This window comes from Lycium barbarum, chromosome 1, assembly GCF_019175385.1.
Source record: "Lycium barbarum isolate Lr01 chromosome 1, ASM1917538v2, whole genome shotgun sequence".
NCBI classification, from domain to species: Eukaryota; Viridiplantae; Streptophyta; class Magnoliopsida; order Solanales; family Solanaceae; genus Lycium; species Lycium barbarum.
In genome coordinates this window covers 125,172,631-125,193,103 of record NC_083337.1, presented here as the reverse complement: position 1 = coordinate 125,193,103, position 20,473 = coordinate 125,172,631, and the positions used below count along the sequence as shown (strand labels likewise).

Below are 20,473 nucleotides of genomic sequence, written 5' to 3'. Positions count from 1 at the left end.
CCGAACGCATCAATGGTGGTTTTTGATAAGGTTTTGATAAAATACGAAAATATAAATTCTAACAAGGGCGCCCTTTTCCTAGCTTCGGATGCAGCATTAGCCATAAAGGGCCTTTCAAGGCCTAGAAAGCAAGTAAATTGATCAATGGCCACAAGAATGGTATAAAGAAAACTACTTCTCAAGTAACGATCCAATATATTTCACGAATTATAAATAATAGCAAGTTTATGTTAATTAGCCTCGGATAATTACTCTAAATTAACTTCTCCCGAAGATTAACTAGACTACCCAATTGAAGATCCCTCAAGCAATTAGGAGCATTAAGAACACCCGAATCTGGCTACAAGTAGTATCGCCTATTCCTAGGTCAATTTCCATTAGATGAGGGTTAACGCCCCAAATTCATGTTAATTATTCTATCCCAACCCCGTTCTTTCTCTTCTGAGTTTTAAACGAAGTAAATGGGAGAGTTCTAGGGTTAGCTAATCCCTTGAGAAACGTTAAAGAACAAGAATAATGAAAATAACAAGAACTTACTTGATTAAAAATAATGTCGATGAATAAATAATCAAAACAAGAGTATCAATCTCAATTGTCACAAAGAAATTTCCATAAACAATGTTCAAATAAAAGAAAGAAAATATACGTAGGAACCCCAGCCTCCAAACTTGTGTTTTATGCCAAAGATGTCTAAGAATTGTGGCTTATGAAATATTTATAGGTGTAGGAAAAAGTCCAGATAAAATAACTCAGTCCAAAACTAAACAGGAAGAAGTAAATATCCAAAAACTGCACCGTGCGTTGCACCAATTACGTATCAAATTTGACGCGTCGACCAGTGCCTTTTGTTTTTCTTCTCAGTTTGCTTCCAATTGATCCTCTGGTCAGTGGTCACATTAATAGCCATAATCATTGGCAATAATGACCAAAACTTAAGCCACTATTCCTTGTCTCCCTTCTTTCTTTCTTTCTTTTCTTTTTCTTTCCTTTTTAATTCAATTTTGCTCCAAATCTCTTCATCTTCACACCGCTTTATTCCTTTTAGCTCTTCAACTCTTTTTCCCGATTTTCACTAGTTTTCCACAAATAGTCTCTCGGGACCTCGTAATACCTGAAACACAATAAAAACCACGTAAAATCACATAGACTTGCTTAAAAACAAGTAAAACTTATAGCCGAAAAACATCGATTGTGGTGTGAAATCACGCCATATCACTTAACTAGCATATCATCAATATAAACTTCCATTGTTTTACCAACTTATTTTTCAAACATTTTGTTTACTAGGCATTGATAGCTAGCACCGGCATTTTTTAACCCGAAAGGCATTACGTTATAACAGTAAGTTCTGTGCTTGGTTGTGCTTGGTTATGAAAGAAGTCTTTTCCTGATCTTCCGGGTTCATCCGAATTTGGTTGTACCCGAAATAAGCGAAAGAAAACTTAATATTGTGTGACCAGCCATCGCATCAATCATGCGATCAATGTTAGGCAAAGGAAAATAATCCTTCGGGCATGCTTTATTCAACTCTTTATAGTCTACACACATTCTAAATTTTTTACCCTTTTTGGGTACAACCACTACGTTAACTAACCAATCCGGGTACTTAACCTCCCGGATGTATCCTATTTTTAATAACTTTGTTACCTCTTCCTTGACGAATTTATGTTTGACCTCGGCCATTAGTCTCCGTTTTTGCTTTACCGGGGCAAATTTCTGATCAAGGCTCAGCCGGTGAGTGGTGACCTCGAGCAGAATACCTGGCATATCTAAATGGGACCATGCAAAACAATCAGCATTAGCTTGAAGAAATTTGATTAATTTATTCCTGAGCTCCGAGGTTAACCCCGTGCCCAGGTATACCTTTCTGTCCTGTAGATGGACGAACACAATGACTTGTTCAAGCTCTTCCACCGTTGACTTTTTTGCGTCCGAGTCATCGGGTAATACACACGACCTAGGAACACCGAAGTCGTCTTCTTCCATGTCTATCTTTCCTTCCCCTTCGAATTGGGCCGGAACTACGTCTTGTGATTGCTATTTGGAATCTTCCATTTCATTCGTGTTCTCAGCGTCCTCATGCATGGCTTTTTTAGGTGTTTGAGTAACTCCTTCAACCGCGAACATCTCCTTTTCCGCAGGTTGTTCTCCATGAATGATTTTTACTCCTTCTGAGGTTGGGAATTTTAGCATTTGGTGCAAAGTCGAAGGCACCGCCCTCATGATGTGTAATCATGGTCTTCCGATCCAAGCATTGTATTTCATTTCTCCGTCCATGACATAGAACTTTGTGGGCTGGATTATACCAGCTGCATTCACTGGTAGTGTAATCTCGCCTTTTGTAGTTTCGTACGCCATATTAAATCCGTTTAGGACATGGGCCACTGGTACAATCTGATCCAACAGTCCCGACTGCTCCACTACTTTCCATCGGCTAATGTTGGCTGAGCTACCTGGATCAATCAAAATATGTTTCACATGAGTTTTATTTATAAGGACAGAAATTACCAAAGCATCATTGTGGGGTTGAATGATGCCCTCCGCATCTTCGTCATTGAAGGAGATAAATCTATCTGGTACATAGTTCCTAGTTCTCGTTTCTCGAGTGATTGAGAACTTTGTCTTCTTCATCATTGGACCTAAGGGTATTTCTACTCCCCAAATAATCATGTTGATCACATGTTGAGGTTTCTCCGGTTCGTTCTTCTTGCTGGGTCCCGATTCTTGAAATGATCCTTTGCTCGCTCACTCAGGAATTCTCGGAGATGACCGTTCTTTATTAGCCATGCCACTTCATCCCTTAGCCCTTTACAATCGTCGGTTTGATGTCCATGAGTATCGTGGTACTCGCATATCAGGTTGGGATCCCGTTGTAAGGGGTCTGTTCGTAATGGCCTTGGCCATCTCACACCTTTGATGCGACCTTTCGCGGCTACAATGGCTGCTGAGTCGACGTTGAAGTTGTATTCAGATAACCTCGGACTTTCACCAGTGTCGGACCCCCCAATGGAGCTGTTTCTGCACTGTAAACCCCTACTCCTCGAATCGCAATCGCTTCGTTTGTCACTTCCCGCTATATTGGAGCTGGGACCACTTATTCTCTTATCCGATCTAAAGGCGGATCTTTTAGGTTAAGAGTATGGATGATATCTATCTCTTGGTGGTTGAAATTTAATTTTTGCTATCCTCCTTGGTCTGTCCGAATTTTTTATTCGATTAATCGGACCTGGTGAAAGCCCGAGCTGATCATCCTCCACCCGAATCTTGGATTCATACCTATTATGGACATCTACCCAATTGATAGCTCCGAACTCCAACAGGTTTTCTTTAAGTTTGAGGGAAGCGTTGGAACTTCGAGGATTAAGCTCTTTCGTGAAGCCTGAGCTGCCCACTCATCAGGAACTGTGGGAAGCAACATCCTTTCCTTCTAGAATCTTGTCACGAACTCTCTGAGTCGTTCTTCGTCCTTTTGGAAGGTCTTAACTATGTCGGCCTTTCTCGCCTCCACTTTTCGGGCCCCGGCGTGAGCTTTTACGAAGGCATCTGCGAGCAACCCGAAGGATGGACTAGAGTGATGGGGCAGCGTGCAATACCACTGCATGGCTCTTTTAGTCAATGTCTCACCAAAATTTTTTAGCATTACCGACTCAATTTCATCGTCTTCCAGATCATTGCCTGTTATGGCACAGGTGTAGGCGGTTATATGTTCTTGTGGATCCGTTGTCCCATCATATTTCGGGATATCGGGCATCTTAAACCTTTTTGGTATTAGTTTTGGAGTCGCACTCGGTGGGAAAGGCCTTCGGACAATATACTTCATCTCCGGTCCTGTCAGAATCGGTAGTGCACCCAGAATCCGATCCACTCAGGAATTATAGTCTTCCATTTTCTTTTCATTGAAGTTGATCTGTTTAGACAGCGCCTCCAACATCCTTATCACCTCGGAAATGTCACACCCTAACCTTGGGGGGTGTGGCCGGCACCCGGCACTAGAAGGGGTCGAGCGAACCAACTGTGATATCTGAACTCTATAACATAAATCATAGGCCGACAAGGCCGCTGAATAACAATTGTAAGAAGTATATCATGACAACCTGCAATCATAAAATGCCCAACAACACATATATGCATAACTAGGGCCGATAAGGCCACAACCAAGAAAGACAACTAGTCAGAAGGCCAGCAAGGCCAAACACAACACATGTACACTGACTGCTAGTCTGCAAGCCTCTAAGAGCACTAATATGCATCAATTGGTCGGGACAGTGGCCTCGACGTACCCATAGCCATACTCATAATATATATATACATGCATCCTATTTGATGACTCTGACCAGCAACTCCGGAGAATGGAATGCGAACATCCCTGCTGAATCTCTGGTATCCTACTGAGAAAGGTACAATAATCCGTCTACGTACCTATGGGCATGATCACAGCGCACAAAAATGCGTCAGTACGAAATATGTACCGAGTATGTAAGGTGGTAAGTGTAAACATAACATAAGCATAAGAGATATAGATAACATGGGAAGAGATGTAGAGACAACCTGAAATTCTGAACGAGGCCACTGAGGGCGACCATAACCATGACAGAAATATAATTGTATGCTCGTAAAAATTATTCCTCACGGTGGAGGCTTATATCATATCATATCATATAATAATATATATCCCTCTGTGGAGTGAGCTCATCATCATATTCTCTACCCAACTGATCAGTGAAAATGCACAGCTACGTGCCAACCCAGCCGCCTACAACACGGCTCGATAAAGAAAGAAATACATCTAGGTGCGCAGCTACGTGCCTACCCGGCCGCCTACAACACGGCTCGGTAAAGAAAGAAACATGTCTAGGTGCACATATAAGTGCCTACCCGGCCGACTATAGCGCAGCTCGGTAATGAAAATAAATACATACATACATACATACATACATATATATATATATATATATATATATATGTTATCCCTTCTGAGGTCGGTCTATATATATATAGACCGACCTCAGAAGGGATATCATATGAAGAGTCGGAGTGACCTATCGTCGTTACCCTCCGACTATCGTTATTGTTGCTACGTTCTTTACCTTTCAATTCAAGAGACAACAACATGGAGAACATGTAAGATACTTGGTATGAGTTACACATGAAGTAGATTTCAACTCGTTTGGATGGTATATGATCAATCCAAGTTTAGCGGAAACATTCCAATTTGGTGGCCCAAAGAGATATGGAAGCATGAAAGGCGTTTGATGCAATCGTATATGAAATAAAGATTAGTCCATCACAAGGAAGCGTGTTCATCTCATGTTTAGTGAAAACTTATATCAATGGAAGGTTCGTCATCTTTAAGTGATGCAAAAGAAAGATAAGGGTGCGGGAATACACTTTAATACAAGCTATTTCAAAGAAGAGGTAAACTTAACCATTTCGGGATACGGCCGACTCAAGTTTTATAAAAATGTTTCAATCAATAACCAAAGAAACATGGAAATATGGACAGTACTTTAATATAAGTCATGTATAAAGTAGAGCGCTGCTCAAATATAAGAATATGATTGACTTATGTTTTCACGGAATGAATGTATCAATGAAACGTTCGTCGAGTTCTAGTCATGCCACAAAAGAGAAGAGAAAGCCCTGCAGACCTCGTCGATAGAGTTTTATATGTTTCCCGAGTCCTCGAACGCCTTACATTCCTACATAATACAGACTATTCAAGATCAAAACCAAGGTCATAGCTTATAGAAATCTTCATTTAGACATTTAATCGAGCAACTCATGAGCGTGAATTTATAGGCCCTTTTGTAGCGTAACTTTCCCGTAAAACGCTACCAAATTCTACTTTTCTACTTCTCCTCTTCAATACGATCCTATACATATCACCACAACTCCAAACAACACAACAAAACCATATAAAACAGCCCAACAAATAAGCTAAGTTCATGAAAGTTTCATAAGAATATAGAAGAGCTTGTTCTATGGGGTTTTTCACCAATTTCTATGATCAATTACTTGTAAAAGTTCAAAGAGATCAAAAGGAAGTTAAAATATACCTTAGATCATGAAAATCACTTCAAACCCCAAGTTACTTCAGAGCAAGGTTTTCCTCCGAAAGGTGAAATAGTGAAGAAATCACAATTTCGAAGTTGCCATGTTGTTCTTCATGTTAAAGTTGATAGATTTGCTCTTGGTTTGGATTGAGATTGATGGAGGATTAATTGGAGAGGGTTTGAGGGCTTTCCATGTCGTGGATGGTGAAAAAAATGAAAAAATATTCGTGCAAGGGGTCTTTTATATGACCTAAAGTGAGCAGCCACCGACCTTGCTCGCTGTTCCCGCAACAGTTTGCGTCCTTGTACGAAAATGCGAATATCTCTCTACTCCGATGTCATATCAACGAACGGTAAAATACGCTGGAACCTAGACTCGTAGACCTTCGATTTGATAGGTAGATCACTTCGTTAATAGAAGTAGATTGAGGGAAAAGCTCTTCGACATCTGACCCAAATTTCAGTGAAATTTACAAACGTAACTTGCGACGACCTTTGTCGACTTTCGTATCACAACTCGTTTGACTTCAAAAATTAACATACAACTATCATACGATTCAAATACTTCATATCATTACTTTCTTAGCATGTGAAGCACTCCTAATCTTATCCAAAAGTACAAGTTATCGTATTCCCAACTTGCCGACTTTTGACGAAACTCATCCTTCTTTGATTCGTTAACCCTCCAGACCTTCCGCCACTTACTAATCTCATTTATAGACCCTTATAACCACTTATATTAATAAGCTCAATCCCTTTTAACCTCAAAATAATTTCTTTTTGAACTTACGTCGACTAACTCATAATACGAGTTTAACCTACGAAAATTCGGGGTGTAACAGGAAGATCCATCAGGCATCGACCGTTCCCGATCGCGGCTGGTGCGGACCTTCTGTTTGGTTCCGCTACCCTGACCTCGTTGTTGTTCCTTTGGAGTTGGGAAATAGTCGCCTGGTGCTGCATCATGGTTACCTGCTGTTCCTGCAATAAATCATAAATCACGCGTAAGTTAATCTCATCTCCCTCCTCTCCGTTTGCCCTTTGAGTTGTTCCCCTATCGGCGGGCGTGTCTCTGCTGTTGTGAACGGCTACATTTGAATGGGCAACACTCGCGTCAGCGGGAGGGTTTTTGTTCGGATCACCCGGTGGCATGATGTTCAATGGTATCCCGTTGTTGGGGTTATCGTCGTGGTTGTCGTTATTCACATTGTTTACATTCGACATGTCAAAGTTAACCTAAAATCAAAGTTAAACGGCAAAAGAACAAGTGAAAGCCGATTTGCGAACAAATCACCGCTATTATCCTTAGCCCCACGGTGGGCGCCAACTGTTTACTCCTTAAAAAGGTAACAATTGAATTTGTATGTGGTTTAAAGGATATGCGAGTTGATTCGTTTATGGAACAAAAAAATAACAATAATGAAATAGAGATTGTGACTAAAAGAATAAGAAATAGCCTTGGAATTGGATGCAATAAACAGCTTGTTCTAAGGCCTATGTTACTCGGACCAAACTATAGGAATTCTTATTATTTTGATGCTTGATAGAACTTTGGGAACAAGTTAGTGATACAAGATGGAATAATTTATCCCTCCCACCAAACGAATATGAACTAAAAAAGTTTCCGTGATTGGGCTGATCACGGTCGAACGAAAAGTACAATTAAAGACTTTGAAAGAACATCAACGAGAGGAAGGGAAAGAACAAATTGCACAGAAAGCAAAAAACAAAAGAAAATAGTGAACAGGGTGAAAGAAGAAACTAACACAATAGTTTATGTGCTATATCTATACTCTAAATTAAATGACAATTCAGAAGGGAAGTAAAAAATAAAAGAGAAACAATCATGTCCGACACTAATAAAGATCTTTATCCCCCAAACTCATTTTTTGTCCATTCTAAAAAGAATGATGAATTCGATTAAATTTTTTAATTTCAATATTATAATCAATTTGTTTTAAGCATGCTAATATTTTTTAAAAATTTATTTGTGCTTTTCGCGACCGCGTGAAAAGCGGACAAGTTTACTAGTGACATAGAAAGTATGAAGGTAACAGACTCTTTTTGTGCAGTACACATGGACTAATAAATCTCTTCCAGCAGAGTCTCTCCAGGAAACCAAAAAGAAAGTCTAAAGAAGAACTTAACAATAGTGTGGAAGGATTAATTGATAACCAACCATATACTATTTCAAAGCATTCAATTCACTACAACAAAGAAGACATTTGGTAACAAATTTTTTTTTGTTGCCATAGATAGATTATTGTTGCAAAAAGTACTTTTGGCAATAATTTTTTTTTTTTATTTGCATAAATTTTTCTCAATGGCTGTTATTGCAACGATGTGCAATAACATTTTTTTTAGTTGTCAAACGTACTTTTTGCAATAATAGTCAATATTATATCGCAAAAAAATTAAATTTTTGGCAACAAAAAAAAGTTCATTTTGAAAAGATTCATCATTTATGCCAACAATAAAACTGAACTGTTGCCAAATATTGACTTTTGCCAACTATATAATTTTTGTTGCTAAAAGAGCCGTTGCAATTTCTATACTTTCTTGTAGTGATTATTGAGTTGTATATATTGAGAGATATGATTACATATAAATATTTATGCTTTCAATGTATATAAATTAAATTCATATGCGATATGATTATGTAAATATCATCTTTATACCGCATAGAACATATACTTTCCTCATATATTTCTGTTACATATAAGTGCCAAAGAAGGGCCAACACAGCATTAACAAATTGTACATAGAGCATTCCGTGTTGTACTCATCTATTTCTATTATATTTTTCTATATTTAATAAGTGTCAAAGGAGGATCAACACAGCATTAACAAATTGTACAGAGAGCATTCCATGTTGTACCATCTATTTCTATTCTATTCAATTCTATATTATATATATATATATATATATATATATATCTTTCTAATTTTGATTTCTTTGTAACAATTATTTTTTTATATAATTGTTAATATAAAAAATTATAATGTAACTAATTTACCCCTTATTAACATATTTTTAATTAATTTAATAAAAATGTTTTATTAGTTTTGCTTTTAAAAAAATCCAATATATACAGCAATGGTTCTTATGTTTAGATTTGAACAGTTAGTTAATTGCGATGGATATCAACCTGTCGATATACATATAAGATATTAAAGAATTTAAAAGACAAAAATCTAGAATCAAAAATTAATTTTTCCTCATATTCTTACTAATTTTCTTGTTTTCACATCGATGAACAACTTTCATTGTCATGACAATAAAAAAAAAGTCCGACTTTTTCCATCTCAAAGACTTAATTCCATCATATGTTTTTAATATTTTAAAACTCCATTTTTTAATTATAACTAGAGTGATGGTACGTAAAATACATCTTGTATATGTTGCTATATATAATAACAATTAGAATGTTATTAAAAGTTATTTACAAAATACAAATCTTAAAGGCTAACTAATTAAAGTGAATAAACATGTTGGGTCCATGCATCACATGGGCATTTTTTCTAGTCTATATTACTACTTAATGTAAGAGGGAACGAAAATAATTGTAGTCCTCACAGGGTTACATTTGTAATTTCACTTCTTATTTCCTCCAATGGATGTGTTGCAGCTGTTGTCCTTTGCTGATGATTCACCAAAAATAATGTCGGTCTCAACCTTCTCCCGACCTTCTTAAACCCTCCATGGATTTCCACTTGTTTCCTACCAGCATCTTCCACACTTTCAAGCCAGGTAAAATCTTTCTCTTCCACCTTTTTAATGTCTTCTAATCAATTAAAGGGTTTTAGCTTCTGATTCTATTTTATTTTTGGTGCTTTCTGTTGAGATTCTCCATATATGGCGTGTTGACACCCAATTTTGTCCCTCTTTTATTTAATTTACTCGGGTTTCTAAATTTACTGACGAGCTAAATACTTTATTTTTTCACAATATTTTATTGCTACTACTATTAATATCACTACTTTTATTTTCAACATTATGAGCATTACTTTATCACAAATTTTTAAATGGTTCGCTATCGTTTCATTTTTTTTGGGTTCGGACTCGTTAAATTTAATTACAAGACAACACTTTGTAAAATCCTTATTTTTTCTACATATTAATTATTAATTGTCTCTACATAGTATATATTGTACTAGTCATTAAATTAGAAGCCCAATTTATATAGAGGAAGATTTTCAGCCAAATTAATGGCCAAAATACAAATACAATATTATTTCCCTACTCAAATGATCAGCCCACATTTTAAATACCAGCCCATACCTATTTTCTACACTAATGGACCAGCCCAATACCCGTTTAAAATTAACCCGACCCGGTCCAAGCCCATCCCTTTATTTTCTAAAACCTAAACCTAATCCTTTTTTTCCCCTCTTCAGCCGAGCCGCCCCTGCCCTTTCTCTCTCCCTTCCCTTTCTCCTCTCCCTCCTCACCGCCGCACCCCTACCCTCTCCTCTCTCCTCACGCTCCCTCCACTCACTGCTGTCCCCCACGTCTCACGTTCCTCTCCACTTTCCCTTGTTTCCCACACCGCTCCTCACCTCATACGCTCTTCTCTCTCATACGCTCCCCTCTCCTTGCTCTATAAAGGGAGAGGGAGATCGAACAGAAAAGGGGGTGGAAGATCTGGAAAACGAAAACCCCCCACAAAACACAAGTTTTAATCAACAAAGACAGCGAACGATTACTCTATTTGCCTTTCATTTTCTGTTTAAAACTTTAATTTCTTCAGTCGATTTTGAGTTCGTCTTGTTCGAAACATAGATTCGACGACTTCGACGTCCCAATTCACTGCACCCACAAAAGGTCAGTGTGTTCTTTTCTTTCAAATCTGAAGTTTCTGGTATGTTCGTGTGTGTTGTTGTTTCAGTCGGTTTAATTTCATTTTAGAATCTTAGTGTCATTATGCAGGTTCATGTTTAATGAGTCCAGGTTCGATTTAGTAATTAATAATGTTTGTATGGCTGTGCCTTAGTTCGGTTTAGTTTTAGTTTGGTAATTGACAACATCTGTATGTTTATGTCTTACTTTAGTTTAGTTTTCAGCTTCACTCAGTTATATGATATTTTGGATTAGAACATATGTCATTTGATAGTTATGCCTTTTCGATCTGATCTCAGATTAACTTTAGCTTAGTTGATCTGTGTGTATGCAAGATTGTTGGTTATATATACAAAATGCTACCCACGCCAAAGGAGTTAGTTGACTGATTTTGAGCATGTTTTGGACTGCTGTATGCTATGATTGATATACCTAGATGGTTTGAAAGTATAATTATACTTGTTTAGACTACATCCGCATATATCAACCCATATGATAGATCTGTTAACCCATGCTTATGTGTGTATAGGACTTGGTTGATCTTTCCCTTGTGTGCTAAGTGTCCAGCACCGTGATCTTGATTGTCACTCAAAATTCTATTTGATTTCTTTCCCTGAAAACATTAACATGAAAAGAATCCAAATCTGCCCTATTCTTTCCTTATACTTTCAAACTCCAGCAGAAAGGATTTAACTACTCTAACCTATATGTGTATCATTTGAGACGCGAAAAGGAGTTAACTCAGCCTATAGTCAATATCATTCAAATCCTATCACTAACAGGCTGCATAGACCCATAGGAAGGTCTGAAGCAAGTTGTTGTTTTGTATTGTTGGCTTTGGTCTTAGCTAGTTGAATCTGTAATTCCCTTAATTCTAAACACTATGGTCGGAACCCGTACATTGTCCCCTGCTTTCTATGGATATGTAGTGTATTACACATAATTTTAAGAGGGTCTATCCCTATTTGTCTTATCTTGTGTGGAAATTAGTTGTGGCTATGAAACTTGTCTGATTAAGTACAATTATTATTTATTACTTAAACTGTTACTCTATGGTTAAGCATCGTATGACAAGTCCTTTATTTAATCAAAAGCATGTGATTATAACTCCCTATGGCTTATACTACTCTGTTAAGTATAGCTTAATAGTTTTTGTGTTGAGTCAATATGCCTTTACTGTAATTTCTTGATCAGCGTCCTCCTTATTTATCTCAACTCACTCAAGTTTAGTATGAATATAAGGGCTTGTCTAGCCTTGCAAATGTCATTGTGTTTGTTAGTGTTGGGTTGTATAACTACATAATGTCCCCTTGTACCCCTGAATCTATCACTGACTTGTTCAAGCCATTCAGATTGGTCTGTGTGTTGTCATGTTCTTGTAGGATTTGATAATGACTATGCTCTAAGATTTTGTTTATTTCGAGCTGAAATATTTGTGTCTTAGTCTGAGTATATGGTCACTGGACTTATGAAATTGAAAATGATAGGAAATCTGTGTTAGTTCATCATATGGGAACTATGTCCACTTTACGCTTCATGCTAATGTTTGAAAAAATGTTAATAAGGCTAAAACCACCTAGCTCAAATATTCATTTGTCTAAAACCAGGGTCTAAAAGAGGTTATAATGTTGAGAAAATCCTTGAACAACCTGTACTTTTCTTTGAAAGTCATTTAGAGTTAGAATGGTATGCTTTCCTTGCATGATGTTTTGTTTTGACTTGGATGAAAAGATCTGGTCACTGTTGTTTTTCATCCTCATTACATGAAAACAAAAATATACTTTACATTCCATATTGTCCTCTCTGTCCTGCCCCCCCCCCCCCCCTGAGGTTGTGATATTTTGAGAACTTGGCTTAGTGAAAATGCGGTGACAGTTGTTGTTTTGGCAGAAACAGTCATCAGTGTCCTTTTTTTTATCTGAAATTTGTATGATTAGTATTGTGGTAATTTAGAATTAACAAATAAACGTAGGCTGACCATCAGGCTTTTCCAATCTCACAGTAGGCTGGTCAAGATATAATTCCCATTTATCATGTTACTATAGATACAAGTGTATTGTCCTCTTTTAGTGTGAACAAGAGCATCTTTAACCTGAAGACTCTGGCTGCATTTTTACCCCCATTTCAGCATGATAATTTGTGCATTTTGAAAGTTTCAGCTAGTCTACTATGAACTGTGATCGTTTGTTGTTTGTTACAAAATGTTACTACTTTGATAAAATAAATGCTACGTTTTGAGGAGAAATTAGTTGCCTACTGCTTTGTTCTATAAAAGGAATAGATATTACATTCGATAGGTCGGACCTACCTATGGCTGAAATGGCCACCATGACCTTCTATATGTCCTTATGAGTGCGTATACATGAAGTATACTTAGAGTATACATAGAATATATGATCTGTTAATTTGTTTTTGAGTTTATATTTCGTATGTTTAACATTATTCATCGATCGTATACTAATCGTTTTCTTCGTTTTATGCATGACATCTCGCATACGAGTCCAAGCGACCCGTCATCTCCCGCATTTGGTGTTGGGCTAAAACCCAACGCAACTTCTCTTTCAAGTCAGCCAACCTACAGCCCAAACAAGGAAATAAATTTTGGGCCAAAGCCCAATCACTGTGAACAGCAACATTAGCCGGGTCACAGCAACCCGAAATGGGCTAGGCCCATTTAAACCATTTTACTTTTCTATTTTTTTTATTTCTATTTTGTGTATTCAATTGTATTTACATGACTAACACTTTACTTGTTTATTTGCTTAGATTAAGTAAACCTTAGCGAATTAGTGGGGTTTGGTTTTTTTTAGTCATGAGTAGTTAATTTAAGAAAAATCAACTATTAAATCTATAAGTTTTAACTACTTATAACATCTATACTGTCATTTTCTATCATTAGGATAATGTATTTTAAATAACATGACTACATATTTGAGTTAAAAGAATCGAGATTCACCCTTACTACTTTAGAAATTTAAAACATTACATATTTGACACTAATGCTAAACTCGTTTAAGAAATAAAAAGGTAAACTAACTCTACGAATGACTCTTTCAATTTAGTTTCCTTCCAACACTTAGAACTGCATATCTGTCTAGGACAACCTTTAAAACTTTTTATTAAATAACTCTTTCGAATTTTAGTCATTTCCTCCAAATATAAACATTACATGTCTATTTTTAAAACTAAACTTTTTATGCAACTATTATTTTCTACAAATCTTATTTAATGCAAATTATTATGTTTTCCTATAAGTATTATTCTTAAACAATACTATTATACTATCGTTTAAAAACTTAACAACATTTATAAGTCGTATTTTAAAATAACATTAGAAGTATTCTTTTATACAAATCATTATCTTCTACAAATCCTATTTTAAACAATATTCTTATATATCTATCTGTAATTTTAGCTATATTTACAAAACTACTTTCTTTTTCTATAATACTATATTTACACTTAGCCTAATTAAATTTTAGTCCGGTCGGTTAACCATTGTTAATGGGTCTTAAAGGATGCCTAATACCTTCCCTTTAGACTAATTGAACCCTCACCTAGAATCTTAAGTTTCGCAGACCTTAAACAGAGTTAACTTTAAACATAACTTTAATAAACTTTAGGTGTCCTAATTCACCATAAATAATTAGGTGGCGACTCCTTTAACATAAACAAAAAACAGGAATCTCCAATACATCATACTTCTAACTTTAACTCTCCAGGGTTAAAAATGGGGTGTGACATGGCGAATATAATTAATGTTTCCAGACAATAGGATCGAAATTAACCTTAGAGAGTAGACAAACCCCCATCATAATCTGAAACAGAGGTGTTTTCTTGTACCTCTGGTATGATTTTAATTTGTTTCTACAACTTTACTTACGATCTATGAACTCTAATTACTGTTTGTATTTTGTTTTATTGGCCATTTGTTATATGTTTGTGTTTTTCAATACGTTTTAATGTTAGATTTGGTGTTTCTTTCGCTTGCAAATTAGAGAGTGTTTCTTGATATCTGATGGGTATAAAAATGCTAATTCAGCCCCCAATAGCAATTGATCATGATGATCGCTCGACATATAATGTAGTTTATGATGAAATCATTCAAAAAACAATTCTGCAAAAATAATATAGCATGACCAAGTACTGTTTTATTCTTTCTCCATTTTATTTTTCATTATTTACTTTATCACTCAGTATACTAACCATATCTTCTTTTTGCTTTTCCCCGTTTTACAGTATCTACTACAAAATATGGAATATAGACTTAATATTACTGAAATAACTCCGGAAACAAGAGAGTGGACATGCAAAGTACAACTAATTGAAAAAGCTAGAGCAAGACAAAGTAAAGATGGGCGGATACGATTTCAAGTCATGATTGCGCAAGATGAGACGGTAATCTTTCCAATAATTTATAATTTCTTTCTTATTTTAATCTATAGTATTTGCAATACGTTTTGATGTTAGATTTGGTATTTATTTCACATTAGAATTAGAGAGTGTTTCTTCATATATCGTGGGTATTCATAGTGTTTAATCATGAACTAGATAATTATTATGAAGATTGTTTTGTGTTTCAGATTTATATGATTTTCTTTGGAGTACTTTAGAAGATGAAGTTTGTTCGGTGACAATCTATTTACTTATTTGTTATATATACATCTCTCCTTACCCTTGAATTGTTAAAAATTATTTCATCTTATTGTTTTCCATAAAAAAGTTTAACTAAGCATGGATATTAAGAAATATAATTTATATTAGTAATAATTAAATTTCATATAAGTATAGATTTGCAGAGCCCTTATTAATAATCTTTCTTTTGTTGGTGTTTTTACCACTCCAAAGCTATTTTTCTTATGCTATTGTGAATATTTTGTGTTGTGGAACATAAAACCTTTCTTGTGTCAAGTTTGCTGTTATTAGCATGTTTCCTATAATTTTATTCCAACTATATTGCCCATTCGAATCTACCGTGCCTAATCGGTGGATAAGGATGCATCATCTTTCTTTTAGGTTGAAGAGAAAAAATCTTAATGGATTTCACGAAGCTTGAATCACAAGAAAACGTTGAACATCAATAACCAATAGGAAACAGATTTGACTCTTATTAATGACTGGATAGATGCCTTTACAGTCATAAACAATATGCCTTTACAGTCATAAACAATATGACTTACTTTAGAAGGCGGCATATAGATAAATGGGATAAGAGAAGTGAACCTTTGAGAAAAACTTCTGAGTATGGCTTCTGATCTGAACTGCAGTTGTGGTGCCCACATGCTCTGTGAATTTTAAATAATCAATTCATTTTATTAGATGTTTACCTCTTATGTGTTACCATGGAGCTTTAATATCTATTTAACTGATTATTTTTTGTAAATACAGGAAGAACAAGTTGCAGTTGTTTTGTATGGAGATGACATAGGAAAATATGAAAAGAAGTTCACTCCCTTCAACACATATTTGATATCAACTGCAAAAGTTAGACCACCTCTACCCTATGGAATTCCTATCAATAAGTTTGAATGGGTTCTAGATAGATTTACTGTTATTGAACAAGTAAAGGGAGACAATGTAGAGGATCCACCATTGCCTACTCCAACAAGATTAAACACAGTATCTTTATCGAACCTGGACCAAGAGCCACGGCAAGGAGTACTTCACTGTGTATTTTAAAGTATACTTATATGTCGTTTCATGAAATAGTATTCACGGCACCCCTACAAACAGACATACTTGCTGTTGTCGTGAGTTGTGGTGCAATAAAGATTGCTAGTGTCCATGGAAACAAATGTCGACAAATCATTGTCATATATACAAAGTAAGTCCACTAAAATTCTACTTATTTGAAAATTACTTATTTATAGTATGGTAATGATGATTGCAAATGTGCTGATTCAAAGAAAGGAGTTAGTATCATTACTGTACCTGAAGAAAATAGGCCACATATGATATCTGAAAATGAAAATGAGGATGATGAGAATGTTACCTGTTTAAAAAAAATGAGCATGATGAGATCTTATCATTAGATGGTGATCAAATTCTTGATAGTTCATGTTCCCTGTCAGTGGTGAGTGATTCCAGTAGTTTATGTGCTGATGATTTTATAAGTTTTGACGTAGCGTCTGATATAGACGATCAGAATTTGGTAGATGCTCAGCAGTTAGCTGCAATATTTTGTAGTGGATTATATACCCCTTGGGGGATTTACATCTGTGTGTGGAAGGAGACCGGAAATGAAAGATGCGCTTGCAACTGTTCCTAGGTTCTTGGCATGTTGCAGTAGGTTAACACTCAGTATGAAAAGATAATCAATTTTCTAAATCTTGAATTGGGAATGACTATAGAGGATTTATACAGACAAGCTAAACTAATTTCAGATTGAGGCATATTTATTCATTTATAAATTTCTAGCTAAATGAACAAGATAAATTTAATAGCTTGATCCTTTGTTGTAGTATTGTTCTATTCGTAGCTTCACTGGTTGAGTAATACAGGACTGCAGTAGTTTGTATGATAGGCATCTATAAACGGTTTTTCCATTTGAGTATCGTCCAAGCTATATATATATATATATATATATATATATATATATATATATGAAAATAGTGCAAATTAATAATGTTCAAAAAACAAAAGTGCACTCCATATTACAAAATCAAACAATATTCATGTAATTTTCAAAGTATCTCATTAAGTCAATAATGATAGATTCATTGCCACGTGCGTATCAATCCATTAGTGGGAGCAAATGAAATTGCTTTTCTTCAAAAAGTTCAGTAGTCAAACCATATATATATATATATATATATATATATACTATGTTCAAAACACGATTAATATAACATCGTAGTTTGTGCTCCGTATCTAAAACTTTAGTATATTAGTGTTTACTACGAATACAAAGTCTGCACTTTTTTTTTACATTATTTTTTTTTAATATGGGGTTCCAGTTTTTTTTTTTTTTTTATATTGCTTGATTTTGTTAATATGGGGTCCACTTTTTTTTACAGTGAGTTTGGAGATGGTGGGTTCCACTTTTTTGTTTTTTGTGTTCCGTATTTAACACTTTATTATATTAGTATTTGCTATTAATACGCACGTGGCAATGAATCCATCATTATTGACTTAATGAGATACTTTGAAAATTACATGAATATTGTTTGATTTTTTAATACAGGGTGCACTTTTTTTTTTAACATTATTAATTTGCACTATTTTTATGCATATATATATATATATATATATTTAATATGGGGTGCACTTTTTTTTTGACATTATTAATTTGCACTATTTTTATGCATATATATATATATATATATATATATATATATATATATATATATATACACTATGTTCAAAACACGATTAATATAACATCGTAGTTTGTACTCCGTATCTAAAACTTTAGTATATTAGTGTTTACTACGAATATAAAGTCTGCACTTTTTTTTAATGTGGGATTCACTTTTTTTTTTATATTGCTTAATTTTGTTAATATGGGGTCCACTTTTTTTTTACAGTGAGTTTGGAGATGGTGGGTTCCACTTTTTTTTTGTGCTCCCTATTTAAAACTTTATTATATTAGTGTTTGCTACGAATATGCACGTGGCAATGAATCCATCATTATTGACTTAATGAGATACTTTGAAAATTACATGAATATTGTTTGATTTTTTAATACGGGGTGCACTTTTTTTTTTAACATTATTAATTTGCACTATTTTTATGCATATATATATATATATATATATATATATATATATATATATATATATATATATATATATATATATATATATATATATATATATATATATATATATATATATATATATATATATATATATATTTAATATGGGGTGCACTTTATTTTTGGACATTATTAATTTGCACTATTTTTATGCATATATATATATATATATATATATATATATATATATATATATATTAGAATTATGGGGCCCACAATTTTGTTTTTGCACTTTTTGTTTTGACATTGTTTGTTTTTTTAATATGAGATTCACTTTTTATATATATATATATATATATATATATATATATATATATATTGCTTGATTTTGTCAATATGGGATACTATGTTCAAAACATGATTAATATAACATTGTAGTTTGTGCTCCGTATTTAAAACTTTATTATATTAGTGTTTGCTACGAATACGCACGTGGCAATGAATCCATCATTATTGACTTAATGAGATACTTTGGAAATTACATGAATATTTTTTGATTTTTTAATATGGGGGGAACTTTTTTTTGCACATTATTAATTTGCACTATTTTTTTAATATTAGTTGTTATTTAATATATATGGAGCCCACAATTTTTTTTGTTTTTTTAATATGGGATTCACTTTTTTTTATATATATATATTGCTTAATTTTGTCAATGTGGGATGCTATGTTCAAAACACGATTAATATAACATTGTAGTTTGTGCTCCGTATTTAAAACTTTATTATATTAGTGTTTGCTACGAATACGCACGTGGCAATGAATCCATCATTATTGACTTAATGAGATACTTTGGAAATTACATGAATATTGTTTGATTTTTTAATATGGGGGACACTTTTTTTTTGACATTATTAATTTGCACTATTTTTTTAATATTAATTGTTGTTTAATATATATGGGGCCCACAATTGTTTTTTGATTAAATTGGAACGGATATATATATATATATATATATTAGAATTATGGGGCCCACAATTTTTTTTAATATTAGTTGTTGTTTTTTAATATATATGGGGTTTAATATATATGGGGTTTAATATATATGGGGCCCACATTTATTTTTATTAAATTGGGACGGACGACGAGAAAGTGATTCTAACTCACTCTTCTTAATAGTAGTAAATTATAGGAGATCAGACCACGGAGTGGCGGTTATCATATTTCTATGGATTGAGCTTGAAATAAAAATTAACATAAAACTCTAGGCCAATAGATAACATTCAAAGATTATAACGAATGTAGTGTGTGCTCGCGCTGTGTGTGTGGTGATACTTCACTACAAGAAAGTATAAAACTTGCAACTGTTTTTTTTGGCAATAAAAATAATATAGTTGGTAAAAGTCATTTTTTGTTGCAAAAAATTTAATTTTGTTGTCATATGGTATTAACTATTGTTGCAAAAAAGTACTTTTGATAACAAAATAAAAAAAAAATTATTGCACATCGTTGTAATAACAGCCGCAGGAAAAAGTTTATGCAATAACAAAAACAAATTATTGCCAAAAACACTTTTTGCAATAATAATTCATCTACCATTTGTGATGACCCGCCACATCATCATGCCACCTAGGCGGAAGCTTATGTTGATGCTTACATGGAAAGAAGGCTATCATTTGTGGAAACATTCTAGAGCCATGGAGAGCTTCCTTGGAAAGTCTCTAGATTCTTATGAAAATATCTAGGAAGACTTTCTTGGAAGACCCTAGAATTTCATGGATTTGCATGGAAAGTTCTTGGAATACTCTAGTTGTGTAGATAGATTATAATCTTGTTGACTTCTTAGCCTATACCCATTAATTCTGTCATTCTTGCAACTGTGAT

General features: G+C 34.4%; 2 protein-coding genes across 2 annotated transcripts; one reads left to right on the top strand and one right to left on the bottom strand.

Annotated features, from left to right (window-relative positions):
• Window positions 1-2,232: 2,232 nt before the first annotated feature.
• LOC132613724 (uncharacterized) lies at window positions 2,233-2,631 on the bottom strand. The gene has a single exon (XM_060327923.1). It carries the CDS (start codon window positions 2,629-2,631, stop codon window positions 2,233-2,235), a length of 399 nt encoding a protein of 132 aa, XP_060183906.1.
• Window positions 2,632-15,060: 12,429 nt separating this feature from the next.
• On the top strand, window positions 15,061-17,161 carry LOC132613716 (uncharacterized). The gene is made up of 4 exons (XM_060327912.1): window positions 15,061-15,291; window positions 16,282-16,563; window positions 16,764-16,887; window positions 16,965-17,161. Exons 1-4 carry the CDS (start codon window positions 15,148-15,150, stop codon window positions 17,159-17,161), a joined length of 747 nt encoding a protein of 248 aa, XP_060183895.1. The 5' UTR covers window positions 15,061-15,147.
• Window positions 17,162-20,473: the final 3,312 nt, after the last annotated feature.